General features: G+C 33.1%; 2 protein-coding genes, 2 long non-coding RNA genes and 1 pseudogene across 4 annotated transcripts; 4 read left to right on the forward strand and 1 right to left on the reverse strand.

Moving 5' to 3' along the window:
• The first annotated feature begins 517 nt into the window (after positions 1 to 517).
• Positions 518 to 2919, forward strand: LOC146920492 (3-hydroxy-3-methylglutaryl coenzyme A reductase 1-like). The gene is made up of 2 exons (XM_085713906.1): positions 518 to 1714; positions 1806 to 2919. The coding sequence occupies exons 1-2, from the start codon at positions 864 to 866 to the stop codon at positions 2575 to 2577; spliced, it is 1623 nt and encodes a 540-aa protein (XP_085570032.1). The 5' UTR covers positions 518 to 863; the 3' UTR covers positions 2578 to 2919.
• A 2531-nt stretch (positions 2920 to 5450) lies between these two features.
• LOC146920493 (uncharacterized) lies at positions 5451 to 8305 on the forward strand. Its single transcript, XR_015011811.1, has 3 exons — positions 5451 to 6753; positions 6896 to 7811; positions 7961 to 8305. It is a non-coding gene; the product is annotated as an uncharacterized LOC146920493 (long non-coding RNA).
• Positions 8306 to 8688: 383 nt separating this feature from the next.
• On the forward strand, positions 8689 to 8765 carry LOC146920494 (small nucleolar RNA Z102/R77; annotated as a pseudogene).
• Positions 8766 to 13216: 4451 nt separating this feature from the next.
• LOC146920495 (uncharacterized) lies at positions 13217 to 15024 on the forward strand. The gene is made up of 2 exons (XR_015011812.1): positions 13217 to 14400; positions 14512 to 15024. It is a non-coding gene; the product is annotated as an uncharacterized LOC146920495 (long non-coding RNA).
• Positions 15025 to 18725: 3701 nt separating this feature from the next.
• LOC146920496 (3-hydroxy-3-methylglutaryl coenzyme A reductase 1-like) lies at positions 18726 to 20683 on the reverse strand. The gene is made up of 2 exons (XM_085713909.1): positions 19675 to 20683; positions 18726 to 19583 (listed from the first exon to the last, which is right to left on the reverse strand). Exons 1-2 carry the CDS (start codon positions 20196 to 20198, stop codon positions 18812 to 18814), a joined length of 1296 nt encoding a protein of 431 aa, XP_085570035.1. The 5' UTR covers positions 20199 to 20683; the 3' UTR covers positions 18726 to 18811.
• Positions 20684 to 21510: the final 827 nt, after the last annotated feature.

The following is a 21510-nucleotide window of genomic DNA, read 5'->3' on the forward strand; positions in this document are numbered from 1 at the left end:
TCTCTGTAGTGCGCAGTAAACCTTCATATATGCTCCACAGTCGATATGATACCTTCAAAATCACAAGCATATCAATGGGCAATATGGGTGTAGTGAATTGAATAATCCAAAATTAGTTGTGTTGTTCATACTAAAGACTAACCATCGAACGTAAGACATTGATTGCCTGCATAGGACAAACCAAACCACTTTATTCTATTTGGGTAACTTAATTTTGAAATCATTAATTGAATGATATACAATTGTATTTTTATTTGATATTAATATAAATATAATTTACATGGATGGTTTTGTTAGAATATTTAAAAATATGTTTTCTAATATTCTAGCAAGTAATATATACTATAAATACATTGAGTCAAAAACAATCAAACACGTTTTTTTTCCAGCACAAGTGTTATACTATAAAACTACTAGTTAGTTTCTACGAACAACAAAAATATAAATAGTTTAATTAGTTTGTGGAGATGAGAAAAATATAGTATTATTGTTCAGTCAAAGAAGGCTTCTAGTGATGATGTAATGATTGCGTGTTCTCCATAAAATATGTTATCATCTAGACATTACAATATTATTCCCTCGTTGTTCACGAGTTCATTACGATGTAGCTATGAAACTTCTGTTACTTGAAAACCAAAAAAATAACATTAAATTTTAGCATTTCCCTTATTCCTCACTCATATTCCCTGAATACTCTGTCTATAAATAGCATTCAAAATCTTTGCATTCATTTTCAAGCTAAGTTTCAACCAATCATCAATCATCCCCTGAACCGAGCTGAACTCCTTTGTTTCTTTCTTTTATTTTTCTATTTTTGTATTTCAAATCCTTCACATAATAACCAGAGAGAGAGAGAGAGAGAAATGGATGTTCAGCAGAAAATAAGCATAAATGAGAAGAAGAACCAAAAGAAGCAGGAGGATTCACAGTCAGTACTGTACTTAACAAATGTTGTTTTCTTTGGTCTCTTCTTCTCCATCACCTACTTTCTTCTCAACAGGTGGCGTGAAAAGATCCGAACCTCTACACCTCTCCAAGTCCTCACAATCTCTGAGATTCTCGCTCTAGTTTCCCTCATCGCTTCCTTTGTCTACCTTATCACTTTCTTCGGCATTGCCTTCATCCTTCATTACGATGAACAAGATGAACAAGACATTGCTGCAAAAACCACTCAAGGTGTCTTGCCGAAGAAGCTATCACCACCGAAAATATCTGACCAAAAAGTTATGTCCATAGAAGACGAGGAGGTTGTCAGTGCAGTGGTGTCAGGATCAATTCCATCTTACTCGCTTGAATCCAAGCTTGGAGATTGCCGACGTGCAGCAAATATTAGGAACCAAGCGGTGGAGAGAGTTACTGGAAGGTCACTTGAAGGTTTACCCATGGAAGGTTTTGATTACGATTCTATATTAGGACAGTGTTGCGAGATGCCGATAGGGTTTGTTCAGATTCCGGTGGGTGTTGCCGGTCCTTTGTTGCTCGACGGGAATGAGTACACGGTGCCGATGGCAACCACCGAAGGTTGTTTGGTTGCAAGCACCAATAGAGGCTGTAAAGCTATTTATGTTTCCGGTGGTGCTTCCGCCGTTGTGCTCCGCGACGGAATGACCAGAGCCCCCGTTGTAAGATTCAACTCCACCAAAAGAGCTTCTCAGTTGAAATTCTTTTTAGAAGATCCTCAAAATTTTGATGCCCTATCTCACACTTTCAACAAGTAAGTAATTTTCAACTTTGAACTTTCTCATATATATTTTACTATTATTTTTGTTGAAATTACTCATTTGGATGATTGATTATATATTTAGGTCAAGTAGATTTGCAAGACTACAGAGTATTAAAGCTACTATGGCAGGAAAGAATTTGTACACTAGATTCACTTGTTCAACGGGTGATGCAATGGGGATGAACATGGTATCGAAAGGTGTACAAAACGTACTTGATTTTCTTCAAACCGATTTTCCCGATATGGATGTTATTGGTATATCTGGAAATTTTTGTTCGGACAAGAAAGCTGCGGCAGTGAATTGGATTGAAGGGAGAGGGAAATCAGTGGTGTGTGAGGCTGTAATTAAGGAAGAGGTGGTGAAGAAAGTGCTGAAGACTAGTGTGGAGTCTTTGGTTGAGCTTAACATGCTAAAAAACCTTACTGGTTCAGCCATGGCTGGTGCTCTTGGCGGCTTTAATGCGCATGCTAGTAATATTGTTTCTGCAATTTACTTGGCTACAGGACAAGATCCTGCTCAGAATGTTGAAAGTTCTCACTGTATGACCATGATGGAAGCCGTGAATGACGGAAAGGACCTTCATATCTCAGTCACTATGCCTTCCATTGAGGTGGGCACAGTAGGAGGGGGCACACAACTTGCGTCGCAATCAGCTTGTCTAAATTTACTTGGTGTTAAAGGAGCTAGTAAAGAGACTCCAGGAGCAAATTCCAGGCAACTGGCAACTATAGTAGCTGCTTCAGTCCTTGCAGGAGAGCTCTCACTCATGTCTGCAATTGCAGCTGGGCAGCTTGTTAAAAGCCACATGAAATACAACAGATCGAATAAAGATGTCACCAAAGTTGCTTCATGAGCTGGACATATAAATGTAGATACTATAGGTGTGAGATTAATAATCTTGCACTTATCATCAAGAATGATACAAGAAATAGAAAGAAACTTCAGCATAGGAGTATAAATTATTTTCAAATGAGCATTTATTGAAAATATGGTCCATTTAGTATGCGACTTTGCCTGTACTTTTAATTGTGTTGTAATTGTTTATTGCTTACTAGACCATCGACCCGTGCTAACGCACGGGTCATATGGAAGGTAATATTTGACGGTAATAGGTAACAAAATAGTTTAGATGAATGTCATGATTGTCATATAGTATTTCGTAATATTAAGAATCATAGACGTTGGTACTGTACCATAACATAATTTTCCATGACATCGTCCTTGATACCGTAACGTAACATCATATGTTAAGTACAGGGACGAAGCTAGGTACTAATGAAAAGGGGCAACCGCCACCCATGAAATATATAGGACCCATATAGGACTCATGTGCATATTAACCGTTCGCCACCCATGCTTTCATATCCACTTGGTTCACTTATACAAAAATTTATTTTTTTTAATTAAAGGTCCACTCATGTTCTCTTTTTTCTTACCATCCATTCATATTATTTTATAATAATAAATATAGCATATTGAATTGATCAGTCTATTAAGTTTTATTCCTATTTCCAAGTAGAAGCCAACAACATTTGGGAAATTACGGGTGATAGAGACACCCTAAATCATACATTCAAGAACAATTATATTCTAAAGTTGCAATTTCTAAAAATTTCAAGTACCGCCACACCTCAAGATTTAGTAGTATATATATTTGTTATTGTTTATCTTGCAAACAAAGTAGGAGCAGGGAAACAAAATAGGAGGAAATTGTTATAGGATGGACTCCGTTTAGTAAAAACAAAGTAGCAACGATGAGTTGAAAATAGGAGCAATGATTATAGGATGAAACATTTAGCGTCTGGGTTAACTTTAATAAATAAGAGATAAGAGATCTCTCCGTTTGAAAATAAGATTTTGATTAAATTGATTAAATTAAATAGGTTTAATTAAACAGGGGTAATACAGTAAAAGTAAGCGTAGAATTTAGGTTAAAATTGGGGCAACAGTTAGCGTCCAGGTTAACTTTAATAAATAAGAGATAAAAGATAAGAGATCTCTCCGTTTGAAAATAAGAATTCGATTAAATTAACTAAAATAAATTGGTTTAATTAAACAGGGGTAATACAGTAAAAGTAAGCATAAAATTTAGGTTAAAATTAGGGCAACAATTAGCGTCCGGGTTAACTTTAATAAATAAGAGATAAGAAGATGATGATGATAATAATAATAATAATAATAATAATAATAATAATAATAATAATAATAATAATAATAATAATAATAATAATAATAATAATAATAATAATAATAATAATAATAATAATAATAATAATAATAATAATAATAATAATAATAAGAGAAAGAGTAGGAAGATGATAAGGTTAAACCAGAAAATAAGCATTAGGGTTAAAACAGTAAATCTATGCAATAGGTTTATGTTAAAATTAGGGCTAAAATATTCACCCGAGTTAACTTTTATATATAAGAAGATAGTCATTAATTACTTCGTTTTGTTTTAGTTGTCATTTTAAAATTATTTATACACCAAGAACGATAAATTTTACTATTTTTGATGGAATAATTTCTCAAATTTTCTTTATAAACTTCCGACTATTTATTATCTTGTTTTATTTATCTCTCTTTGCAGTAGATACTTAAGTGTATTACTAAAAAATAATAACTAAATAACATTGTATTGATCTTTTTGCAATGAGGTCAGACAAATCTAAAGTTGAATGTTATAATTGTTGGTGTAAGCTCTAGAGGCCAATAGTTTATGTTAAATTTATCTTATGTATCATGACTTTTATTATTGAATGATATATGGTACTCTTTATTATATTTATAATAATGTTAATAAAGTCCCTAGAATAGATATTTCATGTAATAATATATTAAGTGTGACTTAATCATGAGATTACATTATCATAAAGAACGCAATTCTTATATGTATTCGTAGTCAAGCTTTAATATGAATTAGGATAGTAATAAAGCGTCGAGACTAATATGTATGTAGACTGATGACCGCATCTCATGGGTCATAGATATGAGATATTAAGTCTATGCATAAGTATAAATATTAGGAGTAATATTTATACTGAATTGACCCACCGTGAGAATATTATATAGTATGTTATGAAATTGTCATAAGATATTCTCACAATAATAGTGTATATCGCTCTTAGACCTGAAACCACTATGATCCCTAGATGTGGACTCAAGTGCTTTGTTGCCATTCTAACGTTGTCTGTAAAAGGATAACCATAACGTTGGTTGATGGGTACTTGATGAATCATGTTGAGGGACATGAGTGTCCTAGATGGGATTTGTCCCTCGTCATAACAGGAGATATATCTTTAGGCCTCTTGATGAAAAATGACTGTAAAACTGCATGGCCATGCCGAACTAAGTCAATATGAGATATTGGACTTATTCGTTATTCAGTATATTTAGGGATCAAGAAATATAAATATTGATCTTTACAAGGGTGACAATATCTATGCCTTGAGATCAATATATATATTAGGACAAAGGAGTAATTGTACACATAAATATTATCATGGAAATGGTTTCGTCAGATCACTTGACATTCTTGTCACTTGGGTAGCAATGATGTGTTGCTAGATACCGCTCATTGTTTATAGTATTAAATATTAGATTTAATATTATTGCCAACGTGACTAGAACCTATAGGGTCACACACAAAGAACGGTCAAAAGAGAAATATATAAGTATGACTTATATAAGGGGTGCATTTAGTAAATAACGCTAATTAGTTAGCAAAATTACTAAACTCGTTATTTGACTTACTGAAGCCCAATAGTGACTTCTCTGCCTTCTCTCTAGAACTTTCACCCCCTTCCTAACTTAGCTTTGCTAGGGTTAGCAGATCCCTAGTGCCGCTCAACCCTCCAGCTAGGATGTTTTGTTCTCCTTTGAGAGGAGAGTGTTTTCCCTGTTCATCCATCCTCTCTTCAACTTTAATGGGTCTGTCACGGCTGTTTCCCGACCTCCACCTCTCCTCTCCACACCAGATCTCCGTCCGCGGTGGTTGTGGGCCGCTACCCACTCAATCTCCGGCGCCGATCCGGCCTCCTCCGTGTAGATCATATCAACACTTCCCTAATTGTTTTTAATCTTGTTAACTTTATATATCTATCTCTAATCCTTTGGTTTTTTTTTCTGTTTATTCAGTGTCTTGTGAGACCTCTCTGTACTTGTCTGTTTTCCTTTTCTCTAGATTGTCTGTTGTTCTATTTCTCTAATCTTTTCTGTTTTTGAAACCCATTCCAATTCCACATCTAAATCTAAAAGTTTAACCTTTAACCTCTTATGAAATCATAAGCTTGGTCTTTTCAAGCTATCAATCAAAAAGTGGTAATAACCTACTGTTTTTATCTTTTCATTGTTTGTTGGGTTATTGCTTTGAGTTTGTGATTTTAGCAGGTGAAAAGGTTCTATCGGTACAAGACTTTTTTCTCTCCTTGGGCACAACCAACCGAGGATCCGTTGTCGTTAACATGATCTCTCTCTTGTATCGTCGAAGTAGCTCTGGTCTACCAACATGGGAGTTTGTTGTCCAGAGATATGATGTTCTCAGATTGTATTGTAACACTTTTAGGGTTGTGATGTTAGTATTGGTGGGAAAATTTCTTTCTGGGGTTAATTTTAGCTTTGTGTTTGGTTTATTGTTCTGTTGGTTTGCTTCTCTTCATTCATAGCTTGCCAAGTTTACCGTGATTCCGTAGATGTATAAGTCAGGAGCAAATCCGGTGCTTTAGAGTTTTATCTGTTTGATTTTGCAAAATTATGTACTTTACCCCAATAGTGGGTAGTGATCTGCACATGGTGTAATTTGTGCTGTTACAGCTTATTGAATGAATGAAATATATTTTCGACCAAAAATAAATAAATAGAACCCTACTGCTGAAGTTTTAGGTTACACGTTTTTGAGAAACCCTAGTTCTCTGAAACTTCTGATTCCTTGGCTAGCACCGAGATTTGGAGGAGCACTGTTCGTGTGGACTTGCTAGAGGCTTTGCTGCTTGCTTTGTTGTGATCGTGATACCAGATTCCACACTTCGAGGTAACAATCGAATCACTGGTTCTTGTGTAATTCGTAATGATACAAGGAAAGAAAATCGAAAATTTTATCCGCTGCTTTATTCTGTTTGAATTCGATTTTCCTTCAATAATTGTGATAAACTTGGACATTTTGCTTGTCGCAGTGCTTTTATTCAATAGGAAGAAGAGGCTAATCATGTTGATGAAGATAAAGAGTCAACTTTGTTGCTAACACTAGAGGAAGAAGAGATGGAGGCTTATAGTCCGTGGTATTAGGACAATTGTGTAAGCAATCATATGTGTGGATGCAAGGAGAAATTTGTGGAACTTAATGATAGATTGAATGAAAATGTGTCATTTGGAGACTCATAAAAACTGAAAGTTGAAGGGAAATTTACAATTATGATCTCCTCTAAAGATGGGAGCTATAAATTGATTAGTGATGTTTACTAAGTCCCCAAATTGAAGAGTGATATTTTAAGTTTTGGTCAACTTCTTGAAAAAGGATATACAATTCTCATGAAAGATTGGCATATGTGCCTTAGAGATCAAAACAATAAATTAACTGTTGAGGTTCTTATGTAAAAAAAAAAAAATAGAATGTTTATCTTGAACCTAATAAGCATTTAAGCAAGATATTTCAAAATGATTAAAGATGAAACATGTTGTTGGCATATGAGGTATGGCCACTTGAACTTTGGTGCACTTAAAGCCATGGGATAAAAGATAAGGTGAAAGAGATGCCTTCAATCAATCATCCAAATAAATTGTGTGAAGGTTGTCTCCTTGGAAGTCAAGCTAGGATATGTTTCCCAAAAGAAGAAACTTTTGCCACTATAACTTGTGCATATCGATTTGTGCGGGATGGTCCATCCAACATCATTTGGTAAACATTTCATACTAGTTATTGATGATTCTAGTAGAATAAAAAGTGGGTTTATTTTTTAAAGGAAAAACTATAAACTATTGTTGCATTTAAAAATTTTAAAGCTTTTGTGGAGAAGGAGAGTGGTCATGAAATCAAATGCTTTAGATACAATTATGGAGGTGAATTCACTTCAAAGGAGTTATGCATCTATGGTGAGTCATATTCCTAGTAAATACTTGATCAAATGATAAATTGAAATCACCACTTTAAAGTTAAAACCAAATGCAAATTGCAATTATATATTGTTCCCAATCAATAGGTATGTGGCTTATTGAAATAAATCTCACATATACCATTGTAGGGGATTGTTATAAGGACATTAAAAGTTCACATACCATATGTAATCACTGGTTGTAGCTTTTGGAGGAGTTATGTTGCTGTTCTTGGTTGGAAGCAATGGCACTGCACATTCTCAAAGATTAGGCTGTCACTTGTAGAAACGTTGTGCCTTTTGCACCTGCATTATGATTATTGGAGTTTCATGCATGTTTTACATGATTACACTTAAAAGATAGGGAGCTTCTATGGTGCAGTCAGAAAACTGGCTTTTTTGGAAAAGTTAATTTTGATCTTAATGTTTGATTCATTTTTAAATTGTTGATTACTGATTAATGATCAATAGTAATTCATCTAGTAATGCTTGCAACATCTTGGACTTACGGGGACTATTTTATCGTTGACATCTTTAACATGCAAACAGAGTTGATGATATTATGTGATAGTCATAAGTGTTGCACTTTGTGGGATGTTACACTTAAAACAAGGTATGATAAAATTAGATTAAGTGTATTCTTGTTAATCTGATGAATTGATGATACTATGGGGACTGAACTTTTGATGTCACTGTACAAACAGTGGGGTGTTACTCACTACATTTTTGATGTTATAGTGTTAACTTCACCAAAAAAGTCATTCTCATAACTTCACCATAGAATTTTCCTAAAAGATATGTTTATTCTTGTTCATAAATTCTTGTAAAGGATAATAGTTGTACTTTTAGGAAGTTAGAATTTTTTTTTTTTTTTTCAGTTATGAGATTACCTTTAATGGCCTATTCTACTGGCCTGAATGATGGCATTTTTTGTATTAGCTCTATCTGACCATTCTCCTTATCAAAAAAAAAAAAAAAAATGGCCTATTCTACTTTCAAAAGTATGCATGAAAACATGTATTGTTAAACTTAGCAAAATACTTTATGGAGTTGACACTCTACTCCCTTAAAACTTTTCTTTCTTTGTTTATTCCCCATCAATTTTGATTCAAAGAGGAATCTTAGGCTGTTGATGATTTTAAACTTTATGGTGTTGATCACAAGAGCAAGTTGCAGCCTGCTTTGCTGATAAGAAAAGGGTAACTGCTCACACAATAATTATTTGGGATGTTTTGAACTTTTGAAATGAGTTGAGCATTGTCTTGGAAAGTATAGAAACTAAAGTTTTGAAGAAAATTATATAAACAAATGCTCACGGACCTTGATTAAATTAAACTTGTTTAGGAGATGTCTCTTTTGTGATTGCTAAACTATGGGGAAACTCTTTATGGGCTGTGAACTGTTTAGTTGTGTGGCAATTAAATAAGGCCTTTCTACACTATTTTTTGCGCCAATCTGTCGACCTTGTTTAGTTGTCTATTGCCGAGTAACAGAATGTTCTGTTACAATGTTCTATTTGGCTTCTGTTTAGACTTGGGTTGTTACATTAGGGACTAATGAACCAGGCAGGAAAATTAAGTTTATCATATGAAGCAGTGATACCAACTTTGTCAAGTATAGACTTCAGTTTGGCTTCTGTTTATACTTGGGCAGTTTCAGACAACTTTAAAATTTGATATAATGTAGTCATGCATTTGATAATGTTTTGTTGTATGAAAGAATGATATGTATTTTTATGTAAATGTTGTAAGATTGGTGTTGATCGAAATTTGAATATGTGTGTTAAAGTCGGATATAGTATATTTTCTCATATGATTGCGAACAGGATAAATAAGCAATAATAATTTTATCAAAGGTAGAAATTTTAGACGCAATAACAGAAAATGACATATTAATATCAAAGACGAAATATTTGGTCCTTCTCTACAGAGATGGAAGTTTATGTTGGATCTTGTGTTGGGGGTCTGCTGCAATAACTTGACCAAGAAGATGATGAAGATGAATACGATGAAGTGTGCACATAAATTCCAAAGATTGTTGTATATCTTGATTGTTGGGAAGATGTTGTTGCACTTGAAACCTGAAAAGATTAATGGTTATGCATGTAAACTCAAAGCGCATGGGGTTGCCATACTAACCTTTAGGTTTGATTCGCCCCCACCAATAACTGTATATTAGATGCAATAAGGAATGACCGGCGAATCCCCTTCAGGATACTATGAGTTCCTTGACGTGTATTGCACAACCACACCAAGCGTATCTCCTAACAGTATTTTACAGATTTATGGTTCCAGCAATTCACTCATGCATTAGAGAATTGATGGATGATTTAGAGTAAGAGAATGATGAAGAATTATGTTGTTAATGTAACAAAATTCTGTCCAAAATTGTGTGTTGTTGTTCTTTCTCTGTGTCCAACTAAATGCCCAAATGCCAAGCATTTATAATGCATTATATCTTAATATTAGACTATTACAGAGAACATTTTAGATACATTTTGACAAGTGTCAAATCTTCAAGCTATCCACTTATACATCACAAAAACTCAAAGATCACTTTTTTATCCACTTTTAGCTTTCTCTTATTTTATTTTTTCTCAAACAAACCAATGCATGTTATGTGGACAAAAAAGGCTCACCGCACATTAGTCCCATTCAAATTCAAAACAAAAACAATCACAAAAACAAAAGGAATCTTTCCTCTTTCTTTCTTTTCCTTCGTTACTTTCTCTTTTCTTCTTCCCCACCTCACAAAACACCCATTTTGGTACAAAAACAAAGATGCTACTGACTTGACTTTGTTAGAATCAATTTCAATTTCAAATTCAAATTCAAATTTCCCCCTCTCTTCTATCTCAAAACTCAAAGTTCAGCCTCACTCTCTTCAAACCACTCTTTTTTCAAATTCCCTCTATCCTCTCTCTAAAATCCCCAATCCGTAGAAAAGAGAAAAAGAACTGAACATGTGCTTGCTGAGTTGAACCAACCTGGTAGCTCATATTCTATATTCAATAAGGTAAAATATTGAAGTTTTATACTGATTCTAAATTTAAGCATATCAACAACAACCTAACATTCTTCTTCTTCTTCTTCCAAAACAAAAACAGCATAACATGTGTTGGTCTTTGTATTCAGTGTTTCTTCCATCGATTTCTACTACTGGTTTATTTTTATGCATAACTACATTTGATTGTTTTTTTGTAAAGGATAACTACATTTGATTGTTATTATTTGCAGAAGTTATTTAAAAGGATAAGACAGAGCTTAAATGATATTTTTCCTTTAATCAATTTTATGTTGGATTTTTATAAATTGGTATTTCCTTGAATAAATGTGAATATGCTTAAATGATCTTTTATAATATATGAATTATTTGCCTATATGCTGGAACTCCACGTTTGAAATGATAAATTAATGTAAAACTATCTAATAAAAATTCACTATGATAAAAGGCTCATGTACTCTCATGTCTTTGAAATTCTTGCTGTCAAATTACTAGGGACAAGGAAAGTAATTCTACATGTTAGCATTATCACGTTTGGCAATTTTGGTAGGTGTCAATCTAACTTGAAACATGAGCCTTTTATCATAGTGACCACATTTTAGTATATGATCCTTTTATGTTAATGAATTTATATCAGAGATCATCTTTTCCATACATCCCATATTTGAGCTACAACTACTTTTTTAATGAATCTTTCTCCATATACGCCTCAAAGCTGTACAACAAAAACAGGTTGTATGATTCCTCAACCTCATCTATTTGTTTGTTAAAGATTCCTCACCTTCACAATTCAAATTGGATCAAGTTCCCCCCTCTTTCTACTATTTTTACTAACCACACTCTTCTGTTGACATTTAACTATTGTTTATTAGTTGATATCTTAATAACACTAATTGAATTTTGCCTCTTCAAAAAAAAAAAACACTAATTGAATTTTCATAGACATCATCTATTTATTTACTCATTACTTATTAATGAAGGACAAAGTTTAAGAGGATTACTAGAAAATTCCTTACTGGTGGAACTTTGCTTTGCTAATCGTACCTTATTTACATTCTTTTTAAAAAAATTGTTTTGCTGTCAATTTTGCTTAAATATGATTTAATAGTTTTGTTTGGAACTTAAGTTTTAGTGTATCCAAATGTGAAGTTAAGACAGAAATTTAGGGTTTATTGTTTTGTGTTGTTTTGCAGCTGCTACATTAGTTGGTGTAGGAGGTTGTGCGTATTAGAAGGATAATTGTTTGTGCCGTAATTTAGATGTAATGTACATTGAAGATTTGTGATAATATAAGATTTGTGATAATTGTTTGCTGGTTTTGGCCTTAATTTGGGTTAGCGATAACCATATAAAGATTGTTTGAGCTTCCCTTTTTATTAGAATAGATTTGCTTTGGTGTTTTCATGTCTGTGTAGACCTCAATCTCACTGTTTTTCTGATGATAAATTATAGCATATGTGGTTCAGCCTGAGTTACTCTCCTTAACCATAATGAGATGAGATGAGCAATTTAGCTGCAGTTAATTCTTAGTGGGTTATTTTAGCTTGGTGGTGTGGTTTCTTTATTGCGGCTAGGTGTTTGATTATGTTATGTGAACTTTCTATTTGTATTTTAGATGTACGTGGTTTTGTATAATATGTAGCCAATAGATTTTCTTATGTTCTACTTGGACTAGGAGAGTTTGTGAAACACGGTTTCAAAAAAACTTGATTTTTTAAAATTGTTTTGGCTGTATTTTTTATAATATGATATGACATTGGTGTGAACCTTTTAACTTATTAATGACTTTCTGTTGACATTTTGAATTGAAACGATTATGTTTTGATGATTTTGTTTTGGTAATGGTTTTGTCAAATGGAAATTTAAGATCAATTTATGACATATGCTTCTTCATGCTCTATGATATGCTTAAAAGTCAGTATACTACTTCTACATGAATACAACAACTTCATTTTCCTTTTCCTCTCAATTGCAGGTTTGAAGGATACTTGGTGTGAAGACTAGGTGTTTGATTATTTGTTCAATTGAAATGGCACATGAAAGTTATTATGCAGGTATCTTCATAAATTAATACAATTATTTTAGAGGTGTACTATTCTCTGTGTTCGAAAAATTAATCACATATTGTAAATATATTTATGTCTTTTTAGTGTCGAATAATGTATGTGTTTCTAATTTGACATTGGAAGATTGTTTTTGTCGTATAACCATTTTGCTTGCTTGGTTAGATTATAGCTTCTTCATTGTTGATATTTTTATTAGCTTTCATATTCTTCTACAAGTAATTACATGGAAAGTCCATGTCTTTGTATTTATTGTTAGCTGAAATATTTTGTACAAATTTACTCTTTGCCGTTGAGTTAATGAACTGGAAGAGTTAATTTTCTTCGAAGAGGTATATTCTCATGAAAAGTTCCTCACTTTTTTACGATCTTAATTTATTCACTTTTTTTTAGTCCACGCATGTATATGAAAATAAATTTGATGGTGGAGGATTAAAACTTTTTTTTCCAATAAATCACTTTTATTCTGCGAAACACTGTTTTGTTATTGTGCATGGAAAATCCAAATTGGAGAACTATAAATGGACCCTTTATTAGTGTTTGACTTCACAATGTTCCTTGAGGGGTGCTGAAGACACAATGCCAACATATGTTGAAAAAATTAGCTTTGTGTGAATTTTTTTGCTGAAGACACAATGTTCATTGACTGTTTTTAAAGTGCATGAAACTTGGAATGAGTAGTATAGGCCATAATATCTTTTTTTTTTTTTTGAAGAAATCATATAATTGGATAGCAAGTTTCCTTTGCAACACCAAACTGGATGGGTTTTCGTGTTTTGATGAACATTTAAAATTTTCCCCAAATCAAGTGGGCTTTGAGGTTTTTGATGCATTTGCTAAGTTACAAGGGATTCTCATTAAAACTACATTTTTTAGGTATTAATTATCAATTAAATTCCCTTTGTTATCACCTTTTTAATTTTGTATATGCAAGGTTGCTAAGTTGTTCAATCCACCTGTTGTTTGTATAATTGTTTGAATCAAAGTGTAGGAGTATTGGATGTGGATTATATTTTGAGATCAATGAAGCAATTAGTTATTCAACAATTTTTTCCCTACTATTTTAACTTGCCACACTCTTATGTTTCTAATAGTGTTTTTATTGTTGATGTTTTAGTTTCATGTACTCTAGGCGATCCTTTCTATAACCATTTATATTCTTCTAACCATTTATTGGTGCTTGCATTAGCATGAAATATGCATATTTGTGGGTCATGAGTTGCACTTATTGGTTATGAGAGGTGAGAAACTCTAAAGATTTGTCTAATCATCTTCACTGTTCTATTCCATGCCCTGATCTTCTTCTCTTTGTGTTTCTAAAACAATGAATTGAATGTGTAGTTTCAAACTTACTTTTTTAGCCTTGGGTCCTGAGCAATGAAGTTATAAGTATTAGCTAATTTTTTTGTCATCGAATGGGATGCGATCGGTTAAGAGTCTTACAAAAACCTAAAGGAAGATTTGAGTTGATTCTCATATGCCATCAATGAGTTTAAGGGCAAACCTTGCAATGTACTTGCAAAGGTAGAATATACCAATTTTCTTTAAACTTTTTTATAGAGATACAATTTGTTTGTTTATATACCTTAACATAAATAAACTCTTAACATTGTTTTCGATTACTATGTCTACCAGGATACAACCTCTTTGTATGACACAATTCACAAGTTTGAGGGGAAACTAAAACTTCACAAGGATCTTGGACTTGAACATATATTCAAAGACAATTAGACTTTAGTTAATTCTTACAATTCTGCATGTTTGTAAATATTAGTAGTTAGTAATCAAGTTCCACAAATTGATCTTTGCAGGATTTGATGCCTAAATTTTTACATGTTGCATGTGACACAAATCTGAAGGGAGCTAAACTTAACGAGGTTGATTCTTCTACTAAGATAGACCCTGCTACTGCCAATGAATTTGAAGACATCAATTTACCCCTCAAGTTGTTGAAAGGGAGTTTAATGATTGAAAAGGTCTAGCAAATCTCATATGGATATTAACTTTTTATTGATATGGATTTTAGTTACACTATGTCAAACTTTTTTTAGTAAGTGTTGTTCATGTATTGGATCTATGTTCTATTATTTTCATTTTCACACTGTGTTCTATTATTCTCATATATTACATATGTTTGGTTTAGATTAAGATGGTGATATTCTATGTATAGTTATGTTTTTTATGGTTGTTATAATTGTAATACATTTTAAATATGAAACAGGCTTATACATTTTTTTCATCAATTTTCCATAAACCCTTTATAAGTCAAACTAATATATAAACAAAGTTGAACTTCATAAGATCAAAATTCATGTACATAGAATTGATTTCAAATATCGAAATTATTGATTAAACATTTTTATCCCTTTGTAATGCATTCAAAACACGGGAGGGGACATGGTATAATATATTGTATAAAGAATTTAATGAGATAAGAAGTTAATTTCTTGCGTTAGTATTAGCATTTTATATTGCATTTCCATGTATACCTATAGTTTTTTTTTAGAGATTTAATACTTATAATGAATTCTTATATATATCTATAATTAATCTTCTCCCCGTGCGTTGCACGGGTGTAATCACTAGTAACCCTTCATATGAGAGAAAACACCCCTTTGATTTGAAACAATGTTATGGTTCATTAAATATCCCTTTCTCAAAGGTTATAATCATATACACTTGAATCAATGCAAAGGTTCATTAAGCACCCCTTTGCCAAAGGTTATAATCATATACATTTGAATCAATGCAAATGTTCATTAAGCATCCCTTTGCCAAAGGTTCCAATGTATATGAATGATTCCCATGAAGAGTTACAACTTTTGGTTCTAAAGTGATTCCATTATTTTGGAAATCACCAACAATCCCCCACCATTTTCAAAATACTAAATCACATAAATCCGGAAATTCCATGCCTTCAGATAATGGTATCTCGCGATTTGAACCATTACTTAGTAAGTTAAGTTTTCGCTCATTTCCAAATAGTATGGTAGGCAAGCTTTGAACCAACTATCCATTAAAACAAGTGTGCATAACTTACACATAGAATCTCGGTACCATTGATAAAGAGACTTGTAAGATGACACATTAAGAAGGCCTTGTGTCATATATCCCTTTTCATGAGAATTTAAAAGTCAAACCCTTGAACTCCGTGAAGCGGCCAAACTTCATTCTCACATAGGTAGACTATATCGGAAATGCCCCATAAGTATGCATTCCAGCAAATATATGATATATGTCCATTAAGAGGAAAACCTCATCCTACCCTTTTTCTTCTTATGGTCCAAGTACTTTTGCCCCTTGGGATGTTATCTATTGTCAAGTACTTCAATTACTCTAATAGTGTACTTTCACCATTGAACCCAAGACTTGATGCTACTCAAGTGTGGGTTGAGTTTCCACCATTGATAATCAATTAGATTTGGGTTTGTACCACATCCCTACTAATGTCTTCAATGTATTCAACATCATTTCCAAAGACATCATTCCTTGTCAATCATTTCGTCAAATAATTGCAGGATTTTCTTTTAACTTTTATAAACTTTGAATATTCAATTCTTCACATAGATTTTGTATTCTCATAGCTATGTCTATGGATCAACTTATATACTCTTGGTAGTATTCACCAACTATCATCAAACCATGACACACTTTTGTCAATTGAGTATATTGTAATAATGCACAAACTTTTATGTCATTACACCTTTGCTATAACAATATTTAACATGCATTTCAATTTGAACTTCAACTTTTCTTTTATATCTAGCCAAGATATATCATGCATTGAATGCATTAAACATACATAGCAAAATAAAAAATTGATCATAAAAGAATGTCATAACCAAACTTCATAAGATGGGATTAAACATGTAAGTCATATACTCCACATAAAGTTAAATATAACACAATCATTTTGATTTTAGTTATCATATAACTAAAACATATATCATAAATTCATTGTGTTAAATTCAAGTTTATGTTTAAATATGTTCAATACTAAATTTCAATAAACAATGACATAGAAGAATAAACAATGAACCAAAATCATTAATATTTTCTATGACTTTCTTCCATGAACATATATCAACTTACAATAATTCAAAACATACCCAAATTATTTTAATATCATGATAAACAAGAAATTAACCATTACTTTTCATATTATCATGTAAATATAATATCAGCACAATATTAATGATAATAATTTCTTACACAAAGTAAATAATATCATTAAATCAACCACTTGACAATTTATCTACACTACTTTCATAAATAAAATAGTGTTTAAACATTCTTAACATATTACTATACTCATCAAAATTCATATACTTGAACAATTTCTAAATCATGTATATATATGTCACCACATGTTAAATCTAACATATTTATATTTACTTAGATACTATACACATGCATTTAGAACACCAAATATTTCATAATAGGTAATGTAATCACTTATATGCACATTATCTCATGTTCAAATTAACATTAAACAGATTTCAAACGATAAATTTTATACATATCAAAATTTATCATGCATATATTATCTACAACCACATGTAAATTTATCACAAACACATCATATATGAAATATTTATCCATAACACATCATATATGAAATATTTATCCATAAATTTCCATAACATATATTCATAAAAGGAATTTGTTTACCGTTCACCGTAGTTATGGGTGAAAATATAAGCTTTCATCTCTTCCAAAAATTGCAATCATTAATCACAAGTAAATCATAAATCGAACCTAAAGATTGTTGGATCTTGTGTTGGGGGGTCTGCTGCAATAACTTGACCAAGAAGATGATGAAGATGAATACGATGAAGTGTGCACATAAATTCCAAAGATTGTTATATATCTTGATTGTTGGGAAGATGTTGTTGCACTTGAAACCTGAAAAAATTAATGGTTATGCATGTAAACTCAAAGCGCATGGGGTTGCCATACTAACCTTTAGGTTCGATTCGCCCCCACCAATAACTGTATATTGGATGCAATAAGGAATGACCGGCGAATCCCCTTCAGGATACTATGAGTTCCTTGACGTGTATTGCACAACCACACCAAGCGTATCTCCTAACCGTATTTTACAGATTTATGGTTCCAGCAATTCACTCATGCATTAGAGAATTGATGGATGATTTAGAGTAAGAGAATGATGAAGAATTATGTTGTTAATGTAACAAAATTCTGTCCAAAATTGTGTGTTGTTGTTCTTTCTCTGTGTCCAACTAAATGCCCAAATGCCAAGCATTTATAATGCATTTTATAACCCTTCATATGAGAGAAAACACCCCTTTGATTTGAAACAATGTTATGGTTCATTAAACATCCCTTTCTCAAAGGTTATAATCATATACACTTGAATCAATGCAAAGGTTCATTAAGCACCCCTTTGCCAAAGGTTATAATCATATACATTTGAATCAATGCAAATGTTCATTAAGCATCCCTTTGCCAAAGGTTCCAATGTATATGAATGATTTCCATGAAGAGTTACAACTTTTGGTTCTAAAGTGATTCCATTATTTTGGAAATCACCAACAGTTTATATGTTTCATACCGCAAATGGAGACGGAATTTTCACATTTGGAGACAGATTTTTTTTTCTTCTTTTGTCATCCTCTGTTAGCGATGCATATTATTTGGATCCATCTCTAATAGTTTAACAACGAAGAAATAAACAACCGAATTGGATTCGTCTCTAATTCCGCCTCTAAACTTTGTAGCGACGGAAATATTATGTCTTAGAGACGGGCGAAACCCGTGTCTAATGTCAATTTTTCTAGTGATGTATAATTAAATCGTAAAATGACAACTAAAACGAAACGAAGTAATTAAAAACTGTAAGCAATGAATACTGATCTTGATGAGAAGTGCAAGATTATTTATCTCACAATTGTGGTATCTACATATGTCCAGCTCATGAAGCAACTTTGGTGACATCCTTATTCGATCTATTGTATTTCATGTGGCTTTTAACAAGTTGCCCGGCTGCAATTGCAGACATGAGTGAGAGCTCTCCTGCAAGGACTGAACCAGCTACTATAGTTGCCAATTGCCTTGAATTTGCTCCTGGAGTCTCTTTACTAGCTCCTTTAACACCAAGTAAATTTAGACAAGCTGACTGCGACGCAAGTTGTGTGCCCCCTCCTACTGTGCCCACCTCAATGGAAGGCATAGTGACTGAGATATGAAGGTCCTTTCCGTCATTCACGGCTTCCATCATGGTCATACAGTGAGAACTTTCAACATTCTGAGCAGGATCTTGTCCTGTAGCCAAGTAAATTGCAGAAACAATATTACTAGCATGCGCATTAAAGCCGCCAAGAGCACCAGCCATGGCTGAACCAGTAAGGTTTTTTAGCATGTTAAGCTCAACCAAAGACTCCACACTAGTCTTCAGCACTTTCTTCACCACCTCTTCCTTAATTACAGCCTCACACACCACTGATTTCCCTCTCCCTTCAATCCAATTCACTGCCGCAGCTTTCTTGTCCGAACAAAAATTTCCAGATATACCAATAACATCCATATCGGGAAAATCGGTTTGAAGAAAATCAAGTACGTTTTGTACACCTTTCGATACCATGTTCATCCCCATTGCATCACCCGTTGAACAAGTGAATCTAGTGTACAAATTCTTTCCTGCCATAGTAGCTTTAATACTCTGTAGTCTTGCAAATCTACTTGACCTAAATATATAATCAATCATCCAAATGAGTAATTTCAACAAAAATAATAGTAAAATATATATGAGAAAGTTCAAAGTTGAAAATTACTTACTTGTTGAAAGTGTGAGATAGGGCATCAAAATTTTGAGGATCTTCTAAAAAGAATTTCAACTGAGAAGCTCTTTTGGTGGAGTTGAATCTTACAACGGGGGCTCTGGTCATTCCGTCGCGGAGCACAACGGCGGAAGCACCACCGGAAACATAAATAGCTTTACAGCCTCTATTGGTGCTTGCAACCAAACAACCTTCGGTGGTTGCCATCGGCACCGTGTACTCATTCCCGTCGAGCAACAAAGGACCGGCAACACCCACCGGAATCTGAACAAACCCTATCGGCATCTCGCAACACTGTCCTAATATAGAATCGTAATCAAAACCTTCCATGGGTAAACCTTCAAGTGACCTTCCAGTAACTCTCTCCACCGCTTGGTTCCTAATATTTGCTGCACGTCGGCAATCTCCAAGCTTGGATTCAAGCGAGTAAGATGGAATTGATCCTGACACCACTGCACTGACAACCTCTTCGTCTTCCATGGACATAACTTTTTGGTCAGATATTTTATGTGGTGGTAACATAGGTAGCTTCTTCGGCACAACTCCTCCGGTTGTTTTTGCAGAAATGTCAACGACTTCGTCTTCTTCATCATTGTAATGAAAGATGAAGGCAATGCCAAAGAAAGCAATAAGGTAGACGAAGGAAGCGATGAGGGAAACTACAGCGACAATCTCAGAGACTGTGAGGACGTGGAGAGGTGTAGAGGTTCGGATCTTTTCACGCCACCTGTTAAGAAGGAAGTACGCGGCAGAGAAGAAGAGACCAAAGAAAACAACGTTTGTTAAAAATAGTGAAGAAGAAGGTTGTTGTGACTGTGAATCTTGCTGCTGCCTTTGGTTCTTCTTCTCATTTTTGCTTATTTTCTGCTGAAACGTCCATTTCTCTCTCTCTCTCTTGGTTATTAAGTGAATGATTTGAAATCCAAAAATGGAAAATGGATAGAAGGAAAAAGAAAGGAGAGAAAGGAGTTCAGTTTAGGGGATGATTGATGGTTGAAACTTAGCTTGAAAATGAATGCCAAGATTTTGAATGTTATTTATAGATAACGAGTACTCAGGGAGTGAGTGAGGCATGAGGGAAATGCCAATATTCTAAGAGGTCAAGTAAAAGAAGTTTCATAGCATCGTAATGAACTCGTGAACAACGAGGGAAGAATATTGTAATGACTACCTAACTCCTACTCCAAGATAACATATTCTATGGAGGAGAGATGCCAACATTACACATCACTAGAAGAAGCCTTTACTTGACTTTTCTAAAATACTAGTATATATATTTCTTATCTGCACAAACCAATCAAACTATAAGTACATTTTTTTGTTGCTGAAATAAAAACTAATTAGTTTTATACATCACTAGTGCTGCAAGAAACACGTGTTTAATTTTGTTTTTTGACTCAATGTGTTTAATATGAAGGGTTAATTATGTTTCTAGTCCCTATAAAATAGCGACCTTGTAAGTTTAGTCCCTACTTAATTTTAATAGCATTTTTAGTCCTTATAAAAAAAAAATTTACTTATAATTTTAGTCCCTACTAAAACAAAGATTGATTAATTATCCTTAAACTCTTAAATTTTTGAACGATTTTTTTGAGACAAGATTAGAACACTATGAAAGGTTCGTTTACTAAAATTTAGAATTTTCTGACATGAAATGAATTAAATATGAATTTTTTAAAACGACAAAAGTTAAAGATAAAAAGTAATAAAATCTGGATGTAAAAATCAAATTTTGCGATAATTTTTTGCGGACGAACTTTTAGTAATGTTCTAAACATGTCTGCAAAAAATTGTTCAAAAATTTAAGAGTTTAAGCATAAATTAAACAAATTTG

Source organism: Medicago sativa, chromosome 5, assembly GCF_051527215.1.
Source record: "Medicago sativa cultivar Bolivia chromosome 5, Bolivia_mono, whole genome shotgun sequence".
In the NCBI taxonomy this organism is placed as follows: Eukaryota; Viridiplantae; Streptophyta; class Magnoliopsida; order Fabales; family Fabaceae; genus Medicago; species Medicago sativa.